The 19,393-nt window shown below is 39.2% G+C and overlaps 1 protein-coding gene across 1 annotated transcript in view; it reads right to left on the reverse strand.

Moving 5' to 3' along the window:
• The window catches only part of ULK4 (unc-51 like kinase 4), a 675,609-nt gene that overhangs the window by 637,484 nt on the left and 18,732 nt on the right, over positions 1 to 19,393 (reverse strand). The window contains exons 5-9 of the mRNA XM_036759487.1: positions 17,425 to 17,584; positions 13,249 to 13,350; positions 11,415 to 11,498; positions 3,804 to 3,879; positions 778 to 873 (exon numbers count right to left, since the gene is read on the reverse strand). Of these exons, the coding sequence (XP_036615382.1) occupies positions 778 to 873; positions 3,804 to 3,879; positions 11,415 to 11,498; positions 13,249 to 13,350; positions 17,425 to 17,584 (518 nt within the window). The remainder of the gene's footprint in view (positions 1 to 777; positions 874 to 3,803; positions 3,880 to 11,414; positions 11,499 to 13,248; positions 13,351 to 17,424; positions 17,585 to 19,393) is intronic.

Raw genomic sequence — 19,393 nt, forward strand, 5'->3', positions numbered from 1 at the left:
AGTGAGGAAACAGGGACAAGCAGAAGCTGGGATTTGCCCAACACTGAAAATCAAAATGACTACAGACAGGTCTCCTGAGCTCTAGTTCAGGGTTCTTTTTGCTGCATCAAAGAGTGTCCCCAATAGACAGCAAGTGACCAGATCTTGTGTTTCTTTTGTGTCCCCTACAATGGTCAGCACAGTGATAGACACAAAGGAAATACTCAGGAACTCCTTATTGAGGGCAGACTATTTTAATGTATGAGAAAACAAACCATAAAAAATGTCATGGTTAAACCTGCTACAAGTGTGTATGTGTATATGTGTAGATAGAGATGTAGACGTAGACATATATTTACACCAACGTCTACATCTCCATCTACACACAGACATACAAATATATACATCATATACGTTACACATGTATACATACATACACATATACACATAATAAGGATTTAGCTGTGTCTGTACCTAAAAACATACATGTATTTGTATATGCATGCATATACATGTACATACACAGTGCACACATAAATCTCTACATAAACATACATGTACACATGTATATGTACAGATATCTACATGTATACATATTCACATGCACTGTAGATATGTATATATGTACAAATATAAATAGCTTAGACTTCTCTATTAGCAAAGGAATATAAATTTATATTCACGTTATTGAGTTAGGTGAAAATGTCATAACATAAAGCACAATGGTGATTCCTGTATTCACAACTATACTTCATGCAAAGAATTAAATTTATAAAGCCTCCTAAGCAATGAACTTACCTGAAGCTGGCATCTTGGGTGTTTGGAGATTCATGGTCTTTTGTATCGAATGCTTCCTTCCAAAACGAATGCTGTAATACACCTGCCCAAGTCAGTCTGGAAACCAAGAGAACAAAGACTCAAATTGGTATCAAATGAAATTGATCATTCCCAGAACATCTCCTAGCTACTTAACACAAGTTACAGATTATATCATCAGTTGTAACTTCTTCTTCAAAAGACCTGTGATTTTACCAGTGTGGGTACTCATGTTGACTGCTACCCTCTCTTACTGGGTGGATTCACAAGTTGCTGGGACCATAAATAAAAATTTAACCCCTGATGGCCAACCTTATAGGCATGAACCTCCAAAGCAAAGACACAGAGGCCATCACTGGAGCAAGACTGAAGGCCCTTCTAGCTTGGTGGATACTCCAAGAACTAGCCCTCACCACATGTATCAGAGAATTGCAGTGGAGGAATTTATAAATTATTTCCCCTTAAATATAAATCTAAGATTAAAAAAAACTTCCAATCTAATCTCTATTTGAGATGCAACACTTGCTAAATAAACACCCATGAATGATGGCTAAACACCTGGAGAAAATATCCAGAAGTCTCGGCTGGTACAGAAAGGGACAGTTTACAGAGATCAAATGAGATCAGGCTGATGGTCTGCTAGTGACCTATTCCAAGTTCAGTTTAAAATCTCAACTCCAGTCTACAACGAATAATTAATAAATTGATGTGAATGATTTTTAAATTAGCAATTATGTATCCAGGATTGAAATATTAGAAAGTGTTTGTTCAAATATGGATCACCCTTCAAGGGAGTCACATGAGAGGCCATACATTTACTCCACAGGAAGGAACTGATCAAAACATCTGGGGATCCTGTTTTGGGAATCACTTTAAGTATCATCTTATAAGACATAGCAGAGAAGTAGCCTCATTTCCTCAGAGTCACCCCTCTATTGCTGAATCCAGTTTGATTATACACGTTATTCATAAAATGTGGCTCCAAAAACATTTGTATTCACATATGACAGAATATTTGCAGTGTCATCACATTTCATAGTGGCACAAAACTAGAAACCAAGTTGGGGAATGACTAAAATATCATGGTGTTGGATGAAACAGCAAATATGAAGATTCAGAGAAGCCTGGGAAAGCTTGTACAAACTGATGCAGAGAGAAATGAGTAGAACCACGAGAATACATATAGTGAGTACAATAATACAGATGAAAATGCAGAAAGGCAAATAAACTCTGAATAATTACAATGATGGAGCACATCTTCCTCCTCTCAGTGGGGATCTGCCGGGCTTCAAAGCAAATGCTGCTATGCTGTTAGACACTGGCAGTTCTTACCCTGGAGTCAGTAAACTTTTCTTTATTGTCATTTTGCTAACTGTTTTCATTGTAATTAGTATCCTTAGTAATCGGTCTGTATTTCATTCTAAGCATTTAAAAACATTATTCAGGGAAGGAGTCCATAGGCTTCACCAGCCTGCAAAGGGGCCCAAGACACAAAAATGTTAAGAATTAATGTAGAGGGAAAACTTTTAGCTGTTAGAAAAGCAGCTTGCCTTCTGGAGAAAACTGATGATGAGATTAAACCTCTTCTATCTTTTATTAAGAAAAAAGCCTATTAATTTTATGCTTCTTAATGTTCTTTAAAGAATGCTGGATTAATGCAATAAGTCCACAATAGCCTTAGGCTTCATTAATATAATCCCTCTGACAAAAGTAAATGGGATTATAATTCTCAAACCATAACTCTACCTACTACTGCAGCTGCCTCCATACGTAAAAAAATGGGATAAGTTATGCTTTGACAAGAAAACTTACATTCTAATTATTCGGTAAGCAAGTCTGTCTATTTATGTATTGCAAAAAAAAACCAGCTGGATTGTATAACTCTGATATCCACTTAAATTTTTCCTCTAGGATGAGAACCAGTCATTTTAAAAGCACTTCCTCAGAGGCATGGGAGGGTCAATGCCAGAACCTCAGCAACAGCCAAACTCTCCTTTCTACAGCCTTTCTTATAGAGTTCCCAAAGCCATCATGGAGCTCCATACTGGACTCATTTATACTATGGTTCATATGCGATCCCCCACCTACAAAGATTCCTATCATCATAATTTTGGAGCTAGAAAGAACCTTAAAATAATTAAGATATAATTAATAATTTAGTGGTTCAAACCATTTGTTTTCCACATGAGATAAGAGTTCCAAGATGTTCAGTGCTTTGTCCTAGGTCACACAGCAAGGCAGGGGCAGAATGAGGCCTAGTGCCCGGAACTCCTGACTCACAGACCAATGGTCTTCCTGCCATTACTTATGGCATATAGCTCTCACTACAAGATGAAGAATGTGTAATTCAGGCACTATCTTTATCCCTGAGCACCAACATTACAACACACTTACATCCATTGCCTTACCTGTAATTCTCTTTTGTACTTATGGGCACTATAGTTATACATGTGTTGTATCACACATACAACATACACACACGAGGGCAGGAACCATATCTTTTTTTTTTAATCACCCAACTTACTCCCCTTCAGGTCTACCCCCATAGGAAACAATAATATTGACTGAAGAGAAATGAAATACTTTTCAGTTAACATTTTATTGCAATACATATTTAGGTTTTGATATAGATGTGTTTTCCCTACAAAGATAGCAATCCTTTTGAAGGTTTTTATCTGGCCTGACCTTGGGAATGAAAGGGAAATACACTACCTGGGTTAAGGAGTTATAACTTATTCATTCCACTGAGGTCTGACATGAAATATAAAGACAAAGTAACTTACTTTAAATTTCTATGGCCAAAAATAGCCCTAAAAAGTGAGAAAATTCACTCTTTTCACAGAGCTAAGAAAAGATCTCTATAAAAAAAATATGAAATAGTCACAGAAGAAAAATTCTGCTTTAAGTACCTTACTATTATAAACAAAGGAGAGCCCGAGGCAGGGGTGGGAGAGTGTGAAATATACCCCCCAAAAAACCCATTATGAGCTGATAACAAAATACTCTACCTTTTTTGAGGATCTTTTTGAAGTAATCCATCAAGTAAATTAACAAATTCAGAAGATGCTTCAGGAAGAGTACTATCTATAGGAAAAGTAAAATTTCAGATATCAAAAAATTAAAATAAATAAAAACAAAGTTTAAATGATACACATGTCAATACTTCTAACAGGAAAAATTTAAACAGTATTTATTTATATAATATCAATTGATTAAAATTATATCATTCCTTTTAAAAGAAGGCAAAAAGTAATAAAACACTTTACCCAAGGGCCTAAAGCAATACAGTTCTTGGGCTGGGAAGAAAACTCCCAGATGAATTATTTATATTCCCCTTAACAATGTAATGATCTCTCCATTAATCATCTGCCTTACAAACATATAGCTCTCTCTACCTACCAAGTATTTTTTACTCTTTCTTGTACTTTCTTTGACTTATTTTCTTGTATAATTAGACAAGATTCAAATATTTGTAGTCATTTGCACTAGATTTTATTTATTTATAATATCCATAACCACTAATCCTATTCAGTCTGTGTCTAGAACATTGTCTTCATGCATTGTCTATCCTTATAAGACACATATACTGAGGGAGCAGATTTATGGCTTGACCATTTAGCTGCTTATCATAGACTGGAGAGGAGGCAATCTTCCTTTACTTCCTGATCCCTATGTGTGTAATTAGGCCAAACACTTTTGAGTGATTCCAGGCCCCATTTAGGATGCTCTGCAATTTTCCAAGATTTGAGGGGATGAGAACAATATTGCATGCAAACAAGACCATCTCACGGTGACCTCCTCACCTATGTGGAAACCCTCTTCCAAGTGGATACTGCATGTGGACATCCTCCCTAACAGTATCAGACATCTTTGGTGAGCCTTCATTTCCCTATTTTATTCCCTGCCTATCAAAATGGAGAGGAAGAGGAGGAGGAGAATACACTGATTGATGATCGGGAAATTGAATAGTGTTTTAATGACTCCAAACTCTCCCCAGAACAAAGTACACCTTCTTAAAAACAATATTCTGCCGGTGTTAAGGTTGGCATTCCACGGCAAAGTGGAGGTGCATGGTAGAGTGGAGCAGGCCACAACCTACAAGTGACTAATAACTGCATTAGAAAAGGGGCCTAAGAGATGGGTCCAGAGAGGCGTGACTTGGAAAGAAGGTGGCTGATAATGTGCCAGAAGCAAAGGAGAGGGGAAGGAGAGCCCAGGCATTCAATAAGAATCCAAGGAAAGACAAGAGGACTAGAGGAAGGCCTCCAGAATGCTGGATGCACCGCCCATGGAAGATTTACAGGAAAACAGACAACAGATATGTGTGATGAGAAGATGGGGGTGCTGCATTCTGCACAGCTGGAGGGAGAACCCAACGAGGTCACAGGACCATCATGAAATGCAGTACTACAGCAGAGTTTCTCAAACTGTGTTCCACTGAGACCAATGGTTCTGCAACGTACTCCGTGTGACTCCACTAAGAAAACATTTGTAACGGTGAACAAAGACATACAACAAACCCATCTCTTTGCTGTTTTTATCAGATGCACATAAAGGTGTGCACTTTGCCAAGGTCTAGAACCACTGGAAATCAGCCTATATATATTCACAACTGAAACACTAGTTTCTTGATGCAGAAGAGGATCACAGTATCATAATTCTAGAGTCCGAAAATCACAGAATTTCAGAGTTGGGAGGACTTACAGTCCACCAATAGCGGTCAACAGCCCAACCAAGACCTGAAAAAAGAATCCCCACCACGCATACACATCCAGTGGTCAGCCTGCTTTTGTTTGAAAGTTCTCATTTAGAAGGGAACTCATTACCTCCTGAGGCAGCCCACACTCCTCTTGGATCCTTCTGTTAGAAGGATGGTCCTTCAATCAAGTCTCACCTTTCCTCTCTGCATCTTCCACCTATTGTTCCAATCCTGTCCTCAGAGGCCAAGCAGAAGCCTAATCCATGTCCACAGGGAAGCTCACTACAGAGCCCACCTAAAGAGAGTCATGTCTTCTCTGCAGACTAAATGACCCTAAGCCCTTTAACTAGTGAGGTCCTTTGCCATCCTGAGAATCCTCCTCTTATGCTCTCCAGCTCCTCAGTGGCTTCCCTACCTGACAAGACCCTTGGCCTGGGCAAAAAAAAGGGACCCCTCATTCTCTGGGACAGAAGCCAAGGATGGGGGAAGATATCAAGGATAGGATGTAGGGGAGATGAGGGAGCTAACAATATGGGCATTTGATTTTCTCAGTAAAAGAGGAAGTAAAGTCATCTGCTCAAAGAGAAGGGAAGAGCCATATCACTGGGGGTTTGAAAGAAGTTTAAAGGGTCTGTAACACAGCCTACAGAAGAGTCAGTGAGAGATGAAGGAAATGATTTCTGTGTGGCAATGAGGGCCCATCTAGGGGAGATAACACACATTTGTAATAAGTCCTGTTGGGATAGTTTCCCAACTTTTCTGGGAGCAGAGCTCAGGGCAGATGGGATGGGCAAGAGGGAGGGCACTCACAGGAAGGTCAGTGAGAGGCTCTGGAAGCCAGGGTGTCTGTGGCCCACAGAACTGGCTCACCATACAGGCAAGACTGTGAAAGGAAGAGGGACAGATGAGAAGACCAAAACAGGGGGAATCAAAAATGGGGACTAAGAGAGAGTTTAGACAGCCTGAGGCAAAGACAGAGGGAGAGATGGGAAAATAAGAGACTGTAATCAGAAAGGAGAATTCCAGAATCCAGATCATGAGGGTAGAATTAACTCGGGAGTAGCTAAAATAGAATAGAGAGGGAAGTCATAAGAACTGATGAAGTGGAAAAGCAGGGTGTCTGACTGGGAGTCATGTGAATATTGGGCTGTAATGGAAAGGAAGGTTGTATCCAACTTCTGAAAAAAAAAAAGGAGGGAAATGACCTGGAACAGCAAGGATCTGGAAAGGGTGCTAGAGACAGACAGAGTAAATGTCAAAGGAGAGTGGTGTCCAGGGAAGGGCAGGGGCAGTGGGGCTCCAGAAGTGTACCAACTCCTCCTCCTGACCCAGGATGTCAAGGGCAAAAGGGGGGAAAGAATACCAAGAAATAAAGAAAACCAGGCTGCTCTGACCCACGTAAGATAGAAAGAGAGCAAGAGGAAAAGCTCCAGGACAAAAGTGTATTGGTCAATGATAAAGCAGTGTTTCAAAGACTTCAGAAGTGGGAGAAGGGGACAGGGCCGGGTGTTCTTTAAACTGACAATGACGGGGAAACAGCTAGCAAAGAAAAGAGGATTTCACCTTTTTCACCAGCAGAGGGAGACTAAGCCACAGGAGTTAGGGAAGCATTTTACATTTGCAAAAGAATGTTCTTGGAGCAAAACTTTACCATTTGCTATGCATTGCCTGCTTCCCCTCAGCTTTACAGCTGCCTGATTTTTTTTTTTTTCCCTAAAAGGTTCAATTCAGTGAGAAAACGCTTTTGACTGATGCTGAACAAAACACCAAGATAGAAGTTCACATACGAAATAGAGTTAACAGGAAAGATGCGATCAACGTGATGAAAGCAGACATTGCCAATCAATCACAGCGCCTTGATGGAGGTGAGTCTCTGCTTTGGGTTTGGGTCGCAGCTCCCCACGGTGGCTGTAAGCATGCCACTGACACCACATCGAGAGAACTGGACCTGATTACTTGTCAGCCTATTTAAACTTCATTGGCAGAAATGAGAGATCTCAGGATTGGGGACCAAGCAATTGTGAATCTGCACCATCCCTTTGCCCTGGGTCTCAGGCAGCTGGCCATTGGGAGGAACCTAAGAGAGCTGAGCACAGACCATAGAAGTGAGGAGGAGTGAAGAGGGTACACCAAGGGACAGAGCCACGATGGCAGAGGAGCAAGGACAGCTGGGCTCTGCTCCACAACTCCTTTACGTGGATCCAGAAAGGCAGCCGACCAAGCAGGGATCCAGAAACCGAAGAAAAAAGCCCAGAGAGTCACTTTCCCAGCCCAGTTCAGCAGAGGGAGACAAAGAGGTTTAGGGACACTGAGGACCGAGTCCAGCCATCAATGGCCATGCGGAACGCTGCAGAGCAGGGAGAGGCTGTGCTTAAGGGCAGGAAGAAGAGGTCCCAAATCCAGCCCAGAGGAGAGAAGCACACACACACAGACTTGGGCTGGGTACAGGAAGAGGTGCTGACCGGCAGCTCTGGTGCTCACTACTAAGTTCTAGGTCATGAGTACAGGGAGGGCAGGAAGGGGGACCTGTGCCCAGGGGGGTCTCTAGAAGGAGCTCTGATCCTAGGAAGAGAGTAAGGACTCACTGACAGCTTCCAGCCCAGGCTGAAGCTTGCAGAAAATAATCAAGGAAGGGAGGAGGGAAATAAGCATTTCTGAAGCACTTGCTATGGGCTAGGCACTCTGCTGAGAGATTTGCAAATACTATCTCATTGGACCCTCACAATAGCCCTGAGAAGTAAGTGTTAGTATGATCCTCATTTTACAGTTGAGGAAACTGAGGCAGAGATTAAATGACTTGCCCAGGGCAACACAGGGACATTTACATTCAGGTCTTTCTAGCTCCAGGGGCTTGTACTCTGTGCACTATAGTGCCCCCTAGCGGCCTCTAGATAGAAATCCTGGTGCAAAGTGGAGACTGCAGTGCTGTCACTCTCAACCCTCAGACTGGTAGGTGGATGAGAACAGCTGCAGACTACTGAAATTCCAACAGGGGCAAGCTCACAAGGGTGTTGCTTAGGCTCAAGCCCAGGTCAGGAACCTGCAAAGATCAGACCACTTTGGAAGCAATGAAAACCTTCAGGTCTCCTGAACTGTCCCTGAAATCCTAGAATCACACAATACCCAATACCCCAAGAAAGCAGCAAGATGATCAGCCCAGTGTCCAGCGCTGACATTGTCTGAAATCAGGAAGTAGGCTTCCAAGAATGAATAAACAAATAAACAAAAAAGAATCCCATTATAAAAAGCTACTAGAGTGATAGGGATGCTCAAGACAAAACCAAAAAGAAGTAAACTATTCTAAAATATCTACAGGCAAAGCCTCAAAGCAAAACACAGGTGGAGCACAAGTTCACTTGGAATTCCTGGAATAGCTAAAGCAATAGTTTTCTTGTTAAAAGTTTTAAGACATTTTTATAAATGAGAGTGCTACAGGGGGAAAAATGGAAAAGAAATTAGATTTATGGAAGAAAGAACTGGGAAAGAAATAACAACATGACAGCTTAGCACAAGAGATATAAAACCTTAACATATTCACAGATATTAAAATAGACCAAATAGAAGCTAATGACTGCATGAGATAATAAAGGAAACCCAATCCCTATCACCAGGAGCTATAATAAGAACTCATTACAGTTGTATGTGGTCTTAACCATGGGGAAGGTGAAGCTGTATGACCCAGCCTCCCAGAAAGAGAAAAGGCAGCTAAGTCGACAATGTCAGGTTGCTAGTTTTCTGGGACTCGGCCTCATAATGAGAGAAGGAGGCATTGGAGGCAAAAGAGGAGAAGGAGGAGGCAATGCCAGCCACTTTGAAAGAAGAGAATCATTTATATGGCCCAACAGCTGGAAGAGTAGAAAGAGGCAATGAAGACCATGAAGAGAAAAAACCTGAACTTTGCCTTCACTGCTACTGCGAATTCTTCATATGGTGCCAGTCTGACGCAAAGAGAAATCCCTCTTTAGCAACCCCAAATTCAACTCCCTTCCCAAGACAGACCACACCAGGAAAAGGCACTAAGAGTCTAAGGCACTGAATAGGACCCAACAGGGAGTATAATTGTGTCCTTTATTTATGGGCTAATATGAATAACGAAAACTGTAATCCTGAATGATTTTTTACCCACATATAATTCAATTCAATTTTTACCCGCATATAATTCAATTCGATTCAATAAATGCTTATTAAACACCTACTATGTGTGAGACACTGTTATGGTCACATGAAGACAAACACAAAACAATCTATCCTAAAACGGATTATATTCTTTCCAGTTCTAAATCAATGGTCCTATATAAATGCATTCTGCTGAAGAAACACATCTGTAAAGCACTAGGCACAAGGAACATTTGGACGTTCCAAAGAAACTGGGGGCAAAATCAGTCAAAGAGATATGACCTGGGGAGTAGCTCCCCAAGACTGAATTCAGTCTACATTAGCCCAGAGTTTAGGGTTCTGGGCAGGGGCGTTGGAAGGTTTTGGGCTCAGATTTCACTGGTGTATAGAACTATTCATGAACAAACTCCCTCTACCAATGCAGAGCAGCAATTGTTCTGAAACTAACCGGCTAAGAGACGTGCCTGGGACACTGACAGATCCAGTGACTTTTCCAGGGTCACAAAGCCAGCATATGCCAGAGGAGGGGCTTGGATTCTGGTCTTCCTGACCCTGGGGCTGGCTTTCTATTTAACATGCCACAGTGAATTTCATGAGTTTTAACTAAGCCATGGAATACAACTACATAAAGAAAGCTGTAAGTAATTTTTTAAATTCATATCTACAAGCATATTTAAGCCAAGCCATAAGCAAAAGTAAGTCTCCCTCCACAAAACTGATCTAAGAAATATACAAGAGATTAGAATGCTAACAAGTGGGCATCCTCACTGTTTCTGAGTATGCCACAAACAGAACAGATCAGATGACCAAGGGACTGGTAGACTTCCTCAAGAGCATGGACATCTTTGACTCTGCACTCCCAGGACACAGGTTGAGAAAATTCATAATGGTTTGGTTATCAGGGATGTTCTGCAATCCTCTCAATCTAGAAACTGAATCCTTGGATCATTCAAGAACTGTCCAGAGCTAGGCTGAGATATCAATGAAGTGTGACAACAGGACCAAAAATGAGAGTGCTCTACAAAGAAGACTCAGCGACCTCCAATGCCAGCTTCCCCCCAAACAACTGGGCACGGCAGCTTGACGGTCTGACTGATGACTGGGAGCCATCCAATGCAGCATATTAACATCTACAATCATCCCTTCATTTTCAAACTCAGGCTTTTTAATGTATTACCCTGCAGTGTTCCATATACCATCATAGAGACCTTAGAGAAAAAGCTCCATGTCTCTACCTTGATTTTGCATAGCACCATGAGCAAGCAGATCCTCAGCATACACCAGCTGATGGTAATGATGGTTAAACCACAAGAAAGAACCCTCAGTACATCAAGAAAGAATGAAGCTGCAATACAGATAAATCTATATTGAACAATCTATGAACCGGACAAATTCCCTTATTTGACACTGTTCTAATTCAGCTTGGAAATGCTTATACTAGAATTGAACACAGATCACAGAAATGTCTTAGGTAATATATCAATGTTAAAAATCACACTTTAAACATCACTTTGGTTATAAGAACATCAAATATTTTCTGCAGTTTTCAGCCAATGGCAAAAAAAAAAGTTAAAAAAAAACCTAATAGTTGTCCTATTAAAATAAACTCTTCCTATTTCACTACATTTGGTATATTAAAGAGACTTGAAATGCTCCCCAAGGATTCCAGCAAATATATTGAATAAAAAGGAACTACAGTGAAAACAAGTTTATTTTTAAAACTGGGAATGCAAGTAAGAATTAGAATAACGGTATAAGAAGCACAGAAATAATAAGTAGGCACATGTAACGCAAAATAATTTACCTTTTGGTGTAGGTGGCAAAAGATCTTGATATAAAATCTGTTCAACTAAGTCAGAAAAACTTTCTGAGAAGAAGGGTGGTCTTCCTAAAAATGACAAATTCATTTGTAAAATTAGGTAATATTTTGGTATCAACAAACTTTCCAAACCAATATTAACCTGGAATTATTTGTATTCGAACTACCCAATATATGTTGAGATGGAGACCAACATTTTTACTTTAAAAGTATAACGTTCAAAATAAGATGTGATAGTTTCATTGTACTCTTCCCATTAGATTGTAAACTGCCTGATGACAAGAACCATCTTGTTTGTTTAAACTCGGATTTGTATGTCCAGAGCTCAGCACAGTACCTGGCACATAGCAGGTGCTTAATAAATGCTTACTGACTGCCTGTCAGCCCTAATCAGACCACTTTGAAAGCACCACATCACCTTCTGGAGGCCACATCTTAAGATGGGTATCAACAAGCTGCAGCTCCCCCATAAAGGGCACCCACCATAATGGGAGAACTGGAATCCACATAACGATGGGTGGGGGAAATCAGGGAAGTTCAGTCTGGAGAAGAGAAAATGTGGTTTAGGAGAGGAGAAGAGTAACAGCTGCCTCAACAGCTGTCCTCGACTATGGGAAAGGAAAAGAGATCACATTGATTTTGCCAGGCCCAAAGGACAGAACAAAGACCAACGAGGGAACACGAAAAACAGGCAGACTTCAACTCAAAATAAGGAAAAAACTTCCTCAGTGATATAGTCATACAGAAATAGAGTAGGCTGCCTTTGGAAGACATGAGTTATCAAGGAAGCCTCAGGATCAGATGACCTTTAAAGAAAGCCCCTGGCAACTCTAATATGCAATGACCATGATCCTATCTCTCCAGCCACATCCTTATTTACTCCTTTGTAACTTCAAAATTAGCTATTTTATATAAAGTTATTAAAATTTAAACAATCTTATTTTTTCTCTGTAACATGAAAACAGCCTTTATTTTTAGATTTTTGTATTTCAAATTATATTTTCTAAAAAAAATTATGAATTCCTCCATGGGCCAAAAAAATTCATTATTTGCAAGCCACATGGACTACAACTAGACTACCATGGGGTACCTATAGTAGGTTTACAAGGTTTCAAATAACTATGCCTGCTTTTAATAAATACATGTAATTCACTCTCCCTGATAAACAGTTATATTATATAATTTGGGAATATGGAGGAGAGGGTCTAGATCTGTGATTTCACTCAGTCATCTGTATCTTATGGTCTTGGGGAGTTGCCTGAGGCACTGAGGTTAAGACACTTCTCTCATGGATACCTGGCTAATATATACTAGAGGAGAAGAGAAGAGAGGAAGGGAAGGCAGGGGAGGAGAGGCCGAGAGGGAAAAGGAAAAGGAAGAGAGTTGGAAAAAAGGGGAGGGATAAGGAGGGGAAGAGGCAGAGGAGGAGGAAGAGAGGAAGAGGAAGAAGAAGAGAAAAAAGAGAAGGAAAGAGAGAAAGAGGGGGAGAAGAGGAGGAAAAGAAGGAATGGAAGAGGGAGGAAGAGGAGGAGGAAAAAGAGGAGGAAGGGTAGAAAGAAAGAAGAAAAGGAAGAAGAGGATGAGGGGGAGGAGGAAGGAGAACCTCTACGTACACCTGCACATACTAAACTATCCCACCAATTTAATCAAATTCAATTAGTTCAAATAAAAAGTCAGTCAAACCAATTATTATCTTTAAGGGAGGGCATCAGGACAAATAAGAGATTTTATTAAATGTCCTCTCAACAAAGAACATTATGAACATTCATGAAGTATAGACTAGCTATCTTAAGTAGAGATGTAAAGAAAAAGGAATTACCTGAAAACATTTCATAGAGCAGACAACCCAAAGACCACAGGTCACTCTCTATGGAAAAGTCCATCCCCTTCATAACTTCCGGGGCAGTGTAGACGGGAGAGCCTAAGGTCCAAGTACAAAAAGCAACTCAATAGGATCAATCCCAAACTTTCCTATGAGTCCCAAAGCAATTTATCCGGGAGACAAGGAGATTAATAAAAAGTGAACAAAGGAGACAAATGAATAATGAAGTCTTAACTGTTCAAGTAGAGAAATTTAATGTTACTTGCATTTATTCTAATTGGAAAGTTTGATTTTTTAAAAATAATTATAAAACAGACTTTGAGATAGCTGTATGTAATTAAGGTGTACAACACATTTAAGTATATCCTTTCTTAACCTAATAACATAGTGTCAAGTCAACAAAATCTAAAATTATACCTATAGACATCTCAACAGAATACATAGATTCATTTTCCCTAGGAAGCAAGCAATAAAACTACCTTTTGGGGGGAAATCCAAAGAGCATCAATAAACTTCTAGCACATTGTATAATTAGTGACCCTTCTGGCCAAGGCTGATCTTCAAAGCTAGAGAGAAAGCCAGAAAACCATTTTCTCTGCTTCCTGGTTCTGAAGTTCTGTTCTATCTGACACTTGTTACACAATCAACCCCAAATCACAGGAACATTATTGAAATTTCTTAAGGACATTATATAAATCATTATATAAACTCAAATGGTATTTGGTCATTGGTCCAGGAAGACCAAAAAATTAATACTATACTAAGTCACAAAAAGAACAATTTTTAGCAAATAATTTATGTATGTTTTCTTTCTCCATTTCCTATCTATCCAGATGTTCATTAAAGGTTTACTGCTGCAGCTGAAATGAGACGATAAATCTGTCCTCCCAAATTATAATTGCTGCATTTACCGGCCTCCCTGTTGCCATTAGAATTCTCTCATAAGGGAGATAGCATATAATGGAAGCAGCTAAACCCTACCACATTTTTTTCTGAAACAATTACTAAGGTACATATGTTTGCCTTAGGAAAATGAGAATGTGACAGATAATTACAACCTATAAAAATGTAAATAGGCCTATCAAACCAAAACACACCAGAGACTAAGGAAAGTTTTACAAAACCCGTGCAAAGACTTTCCTTGTGTTCAATGGGATAGATATATTAAGTCCTAAATGTATTATTATATAGTAAAACTGCATCTTTATACAAGTTGTTTCTATGAAAAAGCCTACGAAGAAAATAAGTGACCAAAAATATCTAAATGATGCTTATGTACTTTAATGTCACTTTGAATTTTAACAGCTTTAATGGTATTCAAACTAATAATATAGAAAAAAGAAATGCTTTAACTTCTATAATTACTCAAATATGTTTTTAATAAAATTCTTATAGTAATTTAGCAAATCTCATTTTAAAAAAATTTTATTAAAAATCTTAAGAACTGATTTTTATCCTAACACACTCCATTAAAATGGAATTTTACTGACGACATGTGAATAAAGTGCCTAATTTAGGTTCTTTCCATATATTTCCTCTATCCAAAAAATAACCACTTCCCTGTTTGCGCCTACAGGCTTTGGCAGACAAAGGTGTGACATAACGAGCACCTGAACTAGGTTGGTGTCTCTATGAATGCAAAAAAGGAGATGTATGTGAGATACTTTGCTAAAATAGAAACAAGAAGATTTGACACTGATATGTGTAATCCGAATGACACCAAGGTTGTGGGCCTGGAAATCCTGCAAGAATAATTGTACCCCCAACAATAATTGAGAAGTTTGGAAGGAGGATTGGGGGGAAAGATAATGAGTTCTGTTTTGGAAATAATGAATTTGAGATACCCATGAAACATCTAGTTTGATACGTCCAAAGGCAGTTGGTAATGTGGAGCTGTAGCTCAGGAGGGAGACGAGGGCTGGATATATAGACATGGAAACCACCTGAACAGAGAGGATGAAAACTGAACCCATGGGCCCTAACTGGATCACCAAATGAGACAGTGGAGAGGGAAAAGGATAGAGCCTCGGGGTGACATTCATGGTTAGTGGACATGACCTGGATGAAGAACCAGCAAAGGAAAATCAAAAAGACTGATCAGACAAATAGATAGAAGAATCAGGAGCAAGTGGCATCTTACAAATCTCAACAGGAGAGAGGGTTACTGACTGACAGGGCCAAACGCTGAGGGAGGATCAGGCTCAGACAAGGCCATTTGTTTTGGCGATTAAAAAAGATCATTGGTAACTCTGGAGAGAGTGTTTTCAACTGAAAGATGAGGTTAGAAACGAGACTGGAAAGAGCTCAGAAGGAAGTGGGAGGAGAGGAAATATGCCAAGTATAGATGATTTTCTCAAGGAGTTTAGCCTTGAAGGTAAGGAGAAATACAGAACAACAGCTAGTGGGGATGGTAGGATCAAATCAGAGTTTTTTTTTTTTAAAGATGGGAGAAATATGTGAAAAGAAAAAGGAAATGAGGAAGACATAGCCAACTTGAGAAAGGCAGGAGCAGAGGGAATGGGGAGGGAAGATGTATTTGCTAATCTTAAGAGAAATAAATGGACACAATGTTAGAAAGTCTGCTGGAGGAAATCGCTCTGATGGCTAGATGTAGTCCACAGCTCCCAAAGCTTCCTAGGCCTGTTATACCGTTATATCCAATATGAAGACAGTAGGTAGTAAACTCAATGTCTAGTGGACAAAAATCATACTTTTAAGTTAACTAGACTAGTCATGAAAGTTTTTAATGATACGAAAGCTTAAAAAACAAGTGACAAAATAACAAAAATATTTAAAACAAAAAACAATACATTTTATTCAACAGACATTTCTGGTGGCCTATGACTAGTGTTAATTATTCAGCAATTTCTTTTTGTTTTTAAGATACAACTTCTTTAATAATTGAGCTAGACAAAAGTGAAATTGGCTGCCACAGGAGGTAGTGAGTTCCCCATCAATTAAAATACCCACATAAGGCTGAGTGATGAATTATTGGGAAGATAAGGGAAAGAATTGTTACTCTGATGTGGGTTCTACAGAATGTGCTCAGATGGTCCTTCCAACAGTGAAATAATGTGCTTCTCTCACATTCCTGGCTTTGATTACCTATATAAAATTTATTATGAGACAGTCATCCTCCCCAAAGTGTATTGGTATGAATTATACACATTTTCCTTTACTACCTCTTCTAAATCTATAATTTGAGGCTCCAAATCTTTATTTAATAGAAGGATCATTAATAAATCACATTGATTCTAGTGGTGTTGAAGGTCTAATTCATGTCTTTTTTTATTAGATATTTTATTTTTAGTTTACAATACTCAGTTCCTCATGTTTTTGAGTTCCAAATTTTCTTCCCCTCCCTCCTCTCCCCTTCCCCTCCCTCCCAAGACAGCATGGAATCTGATATATGTTCTACATATGCTTCGCATTAAACTTATTTACACAATAGTCAAGCTGTAAAGGAGAATTATGACCAATGGAATGAATCATGAGAAAGAAGAAACAAAACCAAAAAAGAGGAGAAAAAAAGAGAGAGCAAATAGTTTGCCTCAATCTGCATTCAGACTGTGATTCTTTCTCTGGATGTAGATAGCTCTTTCCATCAGGAGTCCTTTGGAGCTGTCTTTGAACCTTATATTGATGAGGAGAGCCAAGTCTATGAAAGTTAGTCATCACAGAAGCAATATGACTGAGGCTGTCTACAATGTTCTCCTGGTTCTGATCCCCTCACTCAGCATCAGATCATGTAGGTCTTTCCAGGTTATTATGAAGTCTGTATCTTCCCCATTTCTTATAGGTATATTCCATTACATTCATATACCACAACTTGTTCAGCCATTCCCCAATTGATGGGCATCCCCTTGATTTCCAATTCTTTGCTACTACAAAAAGAGCCGCTATAAACATCTTTGTACATACGGGTCCCTTTCCCACTTGTGTGATCTATTTGGGATACGGCTCTAGAGGTGGTATTGCTGGGTCAAAGGGTACGCACATTTTTATAGCCCTTTGGGCATAGTTCCAAATTGCTCTCCAGAATGGCTGGATCAGTTCACAAATCCACCAACAATGTGACAATGTTCCAATTTTCCCACATCCTCTCCATCATTTGTCATTTTCCTGTTTTGTCATGTTAGCCAATCTATTCAGCAATTTCTATAGACAACGTACCTTTGACTCTGTTTCTCATACATCTTCTCTGTATGTTCTCGCCATCACCTCCACCTTCTTCTGATGCCACCAAAGCAAAGAACTCTTCCAAATTTTCACCTTCTGCTTTGGCCAAGCTAAAATTACTATATTTCAACGTGCCGGGTCCTTCCAAGAGGATCTATGGAGATTTAGAAATACAGGCTTGAAAAGAAATATAATTTTACCAGAACTTCCTCTACCTCATTCAAGGAATAAAAGTTTATTCTAAATAATTTAAATTTGTATCACTGCTGTACTGACTTTCTAAATAAGGAGGCGCTTAAGATATTTTTAGCATTTACTTTGCAACTTTAGCACAATGTTGAAAACTAAATAATCACATTTAAACTACTTCAAAATGAAAAAAAGAAAGCCAGAGGCAGAGTAGAATGAATTCAATAGTTTTTAAAACTCAGTACAAAAAGACTAACTATTCAGTTGGCTCACTTCCCTGTGCCCCACACTAGGAGCTAAGGCAGCGCAGATGAAAGAATTTCTCAGGTTTTCTTAAGGATGAATGGAGGCCCCACTCCCACCCTGCCTGTGTGAGCAGCAGGGACATATGATACCAGGCATTACAAAAACTGACTCGATAAAGTCACTAGAACCAGGCATCCATCATACATAAAGAAGTTCATAGTGCTAGTACCTCACAGATGTTAAAATTATGGGCATATGAAAGCATCAATAATATGAGCATGCTATACCTATTTAAAGAATTTCCCCTCAGTTAGAAAGCTATACACAATCAAATTTTAAACAATTTATGTCATATATACCAGCTAAAGAATGTTGTTGAGTCATCCCAGCCATGTCTGACTCTTTGTAACCCCATTTAGGGTTTTCTTGGCAAAGATACTGGAGTGGTTTGCCATTTCCTTCTCCAGCTCATTTTACAGATGAGGAAACTGAGGCAAACAGAGTTAAGCAATTTGCCCGGGGTCACACTGCCAGATTTGAACACAGGAAGATGAGTCTTCCTGACTCCAGGCCTGGCACTCTATCTACTGTGCCACTGCCTAAATCAGGGAATAAGAATCTCTCCAAATTAATCAATTAGGATTCCTTTTATATTTCATACTAAAAGGGTTAGCAAACATAGGAACTTCTATTTAATGCCTCAAAAAAGAATTTTAAACATCCAGGGAAGTGTTTTGCCTATAGTTGGGACTGAACAGATAAGCCTACATATCTGCCACAATATAAAATATGTGTTAAATTCAGGTACTCATGAGGACTAACAATTTTATGATAGATATCATTTGTTTTCAGTAAAGTGATCTCTTTAGACAAGAAAAACATAAGCAGGCCTTTAAAATCACAAATCTGTCACTATTCTTCCATGGGGTACTGGTGTAGCCAATAAAAGGCTTGTAGTTTTAAACTTCAACATATATTTCATAACTTAAGGGGCCCAAAATTCTTATAACGGACCTATTCAAGTGAGAGTTATCCACTAGGCTCTCCATCACCCAATAAAAACACTCTGACTTTCATAAAAAGCACCCTAAGATATCCTAGCTCTTTCTTTAAAACATTCACCAAGGCTTTAAATGATAAATTATCAATTATCAACTCCTCTGAAGATAACTCCCTAATGTCTTTTTAATCTGAGTTCAATTCTTATCATTAGTCACTTAGCAATGAATATTTATCTACTGTACAAGGCAAATCTCTGCCTCAGTACCTGCATACATACAAACTGTTATCCAGGGACTGGTTATCCATATTTTGCTGCTCTAAATCAAGTAGATTATGGGGTAGGAAGGTTTTTAATGCACTGGAAATCATTTTGTCCTTGCATATAAATGGGCCTTTTATGTCTGCTCACAAGATCATGGAAATTAGGATATAATATTCATAATCTTCATTTGTTGATGCATTAATTCCAATGTGGAATTAAAGTGAATTCTTTACAAAAAATATAATTTTTGTAGATAGAAATTGC

Source organism: Trichosurus vulpecula, chromosome 5, assembly GCF_011100635.1.
Source record: "Trichosurus vulpecula isolate mTriVul1 chromosome 5, mTriVul1.pri, whole genome shotgun sequence".
NCBI classification, from domain to species: domain Eukaryota; kingdom Metazoa; phylum Chordata; class Mammalia; order Diprotodontia; family Phalangeridae; genus Trichosurus; species Trichosurus vulpecula.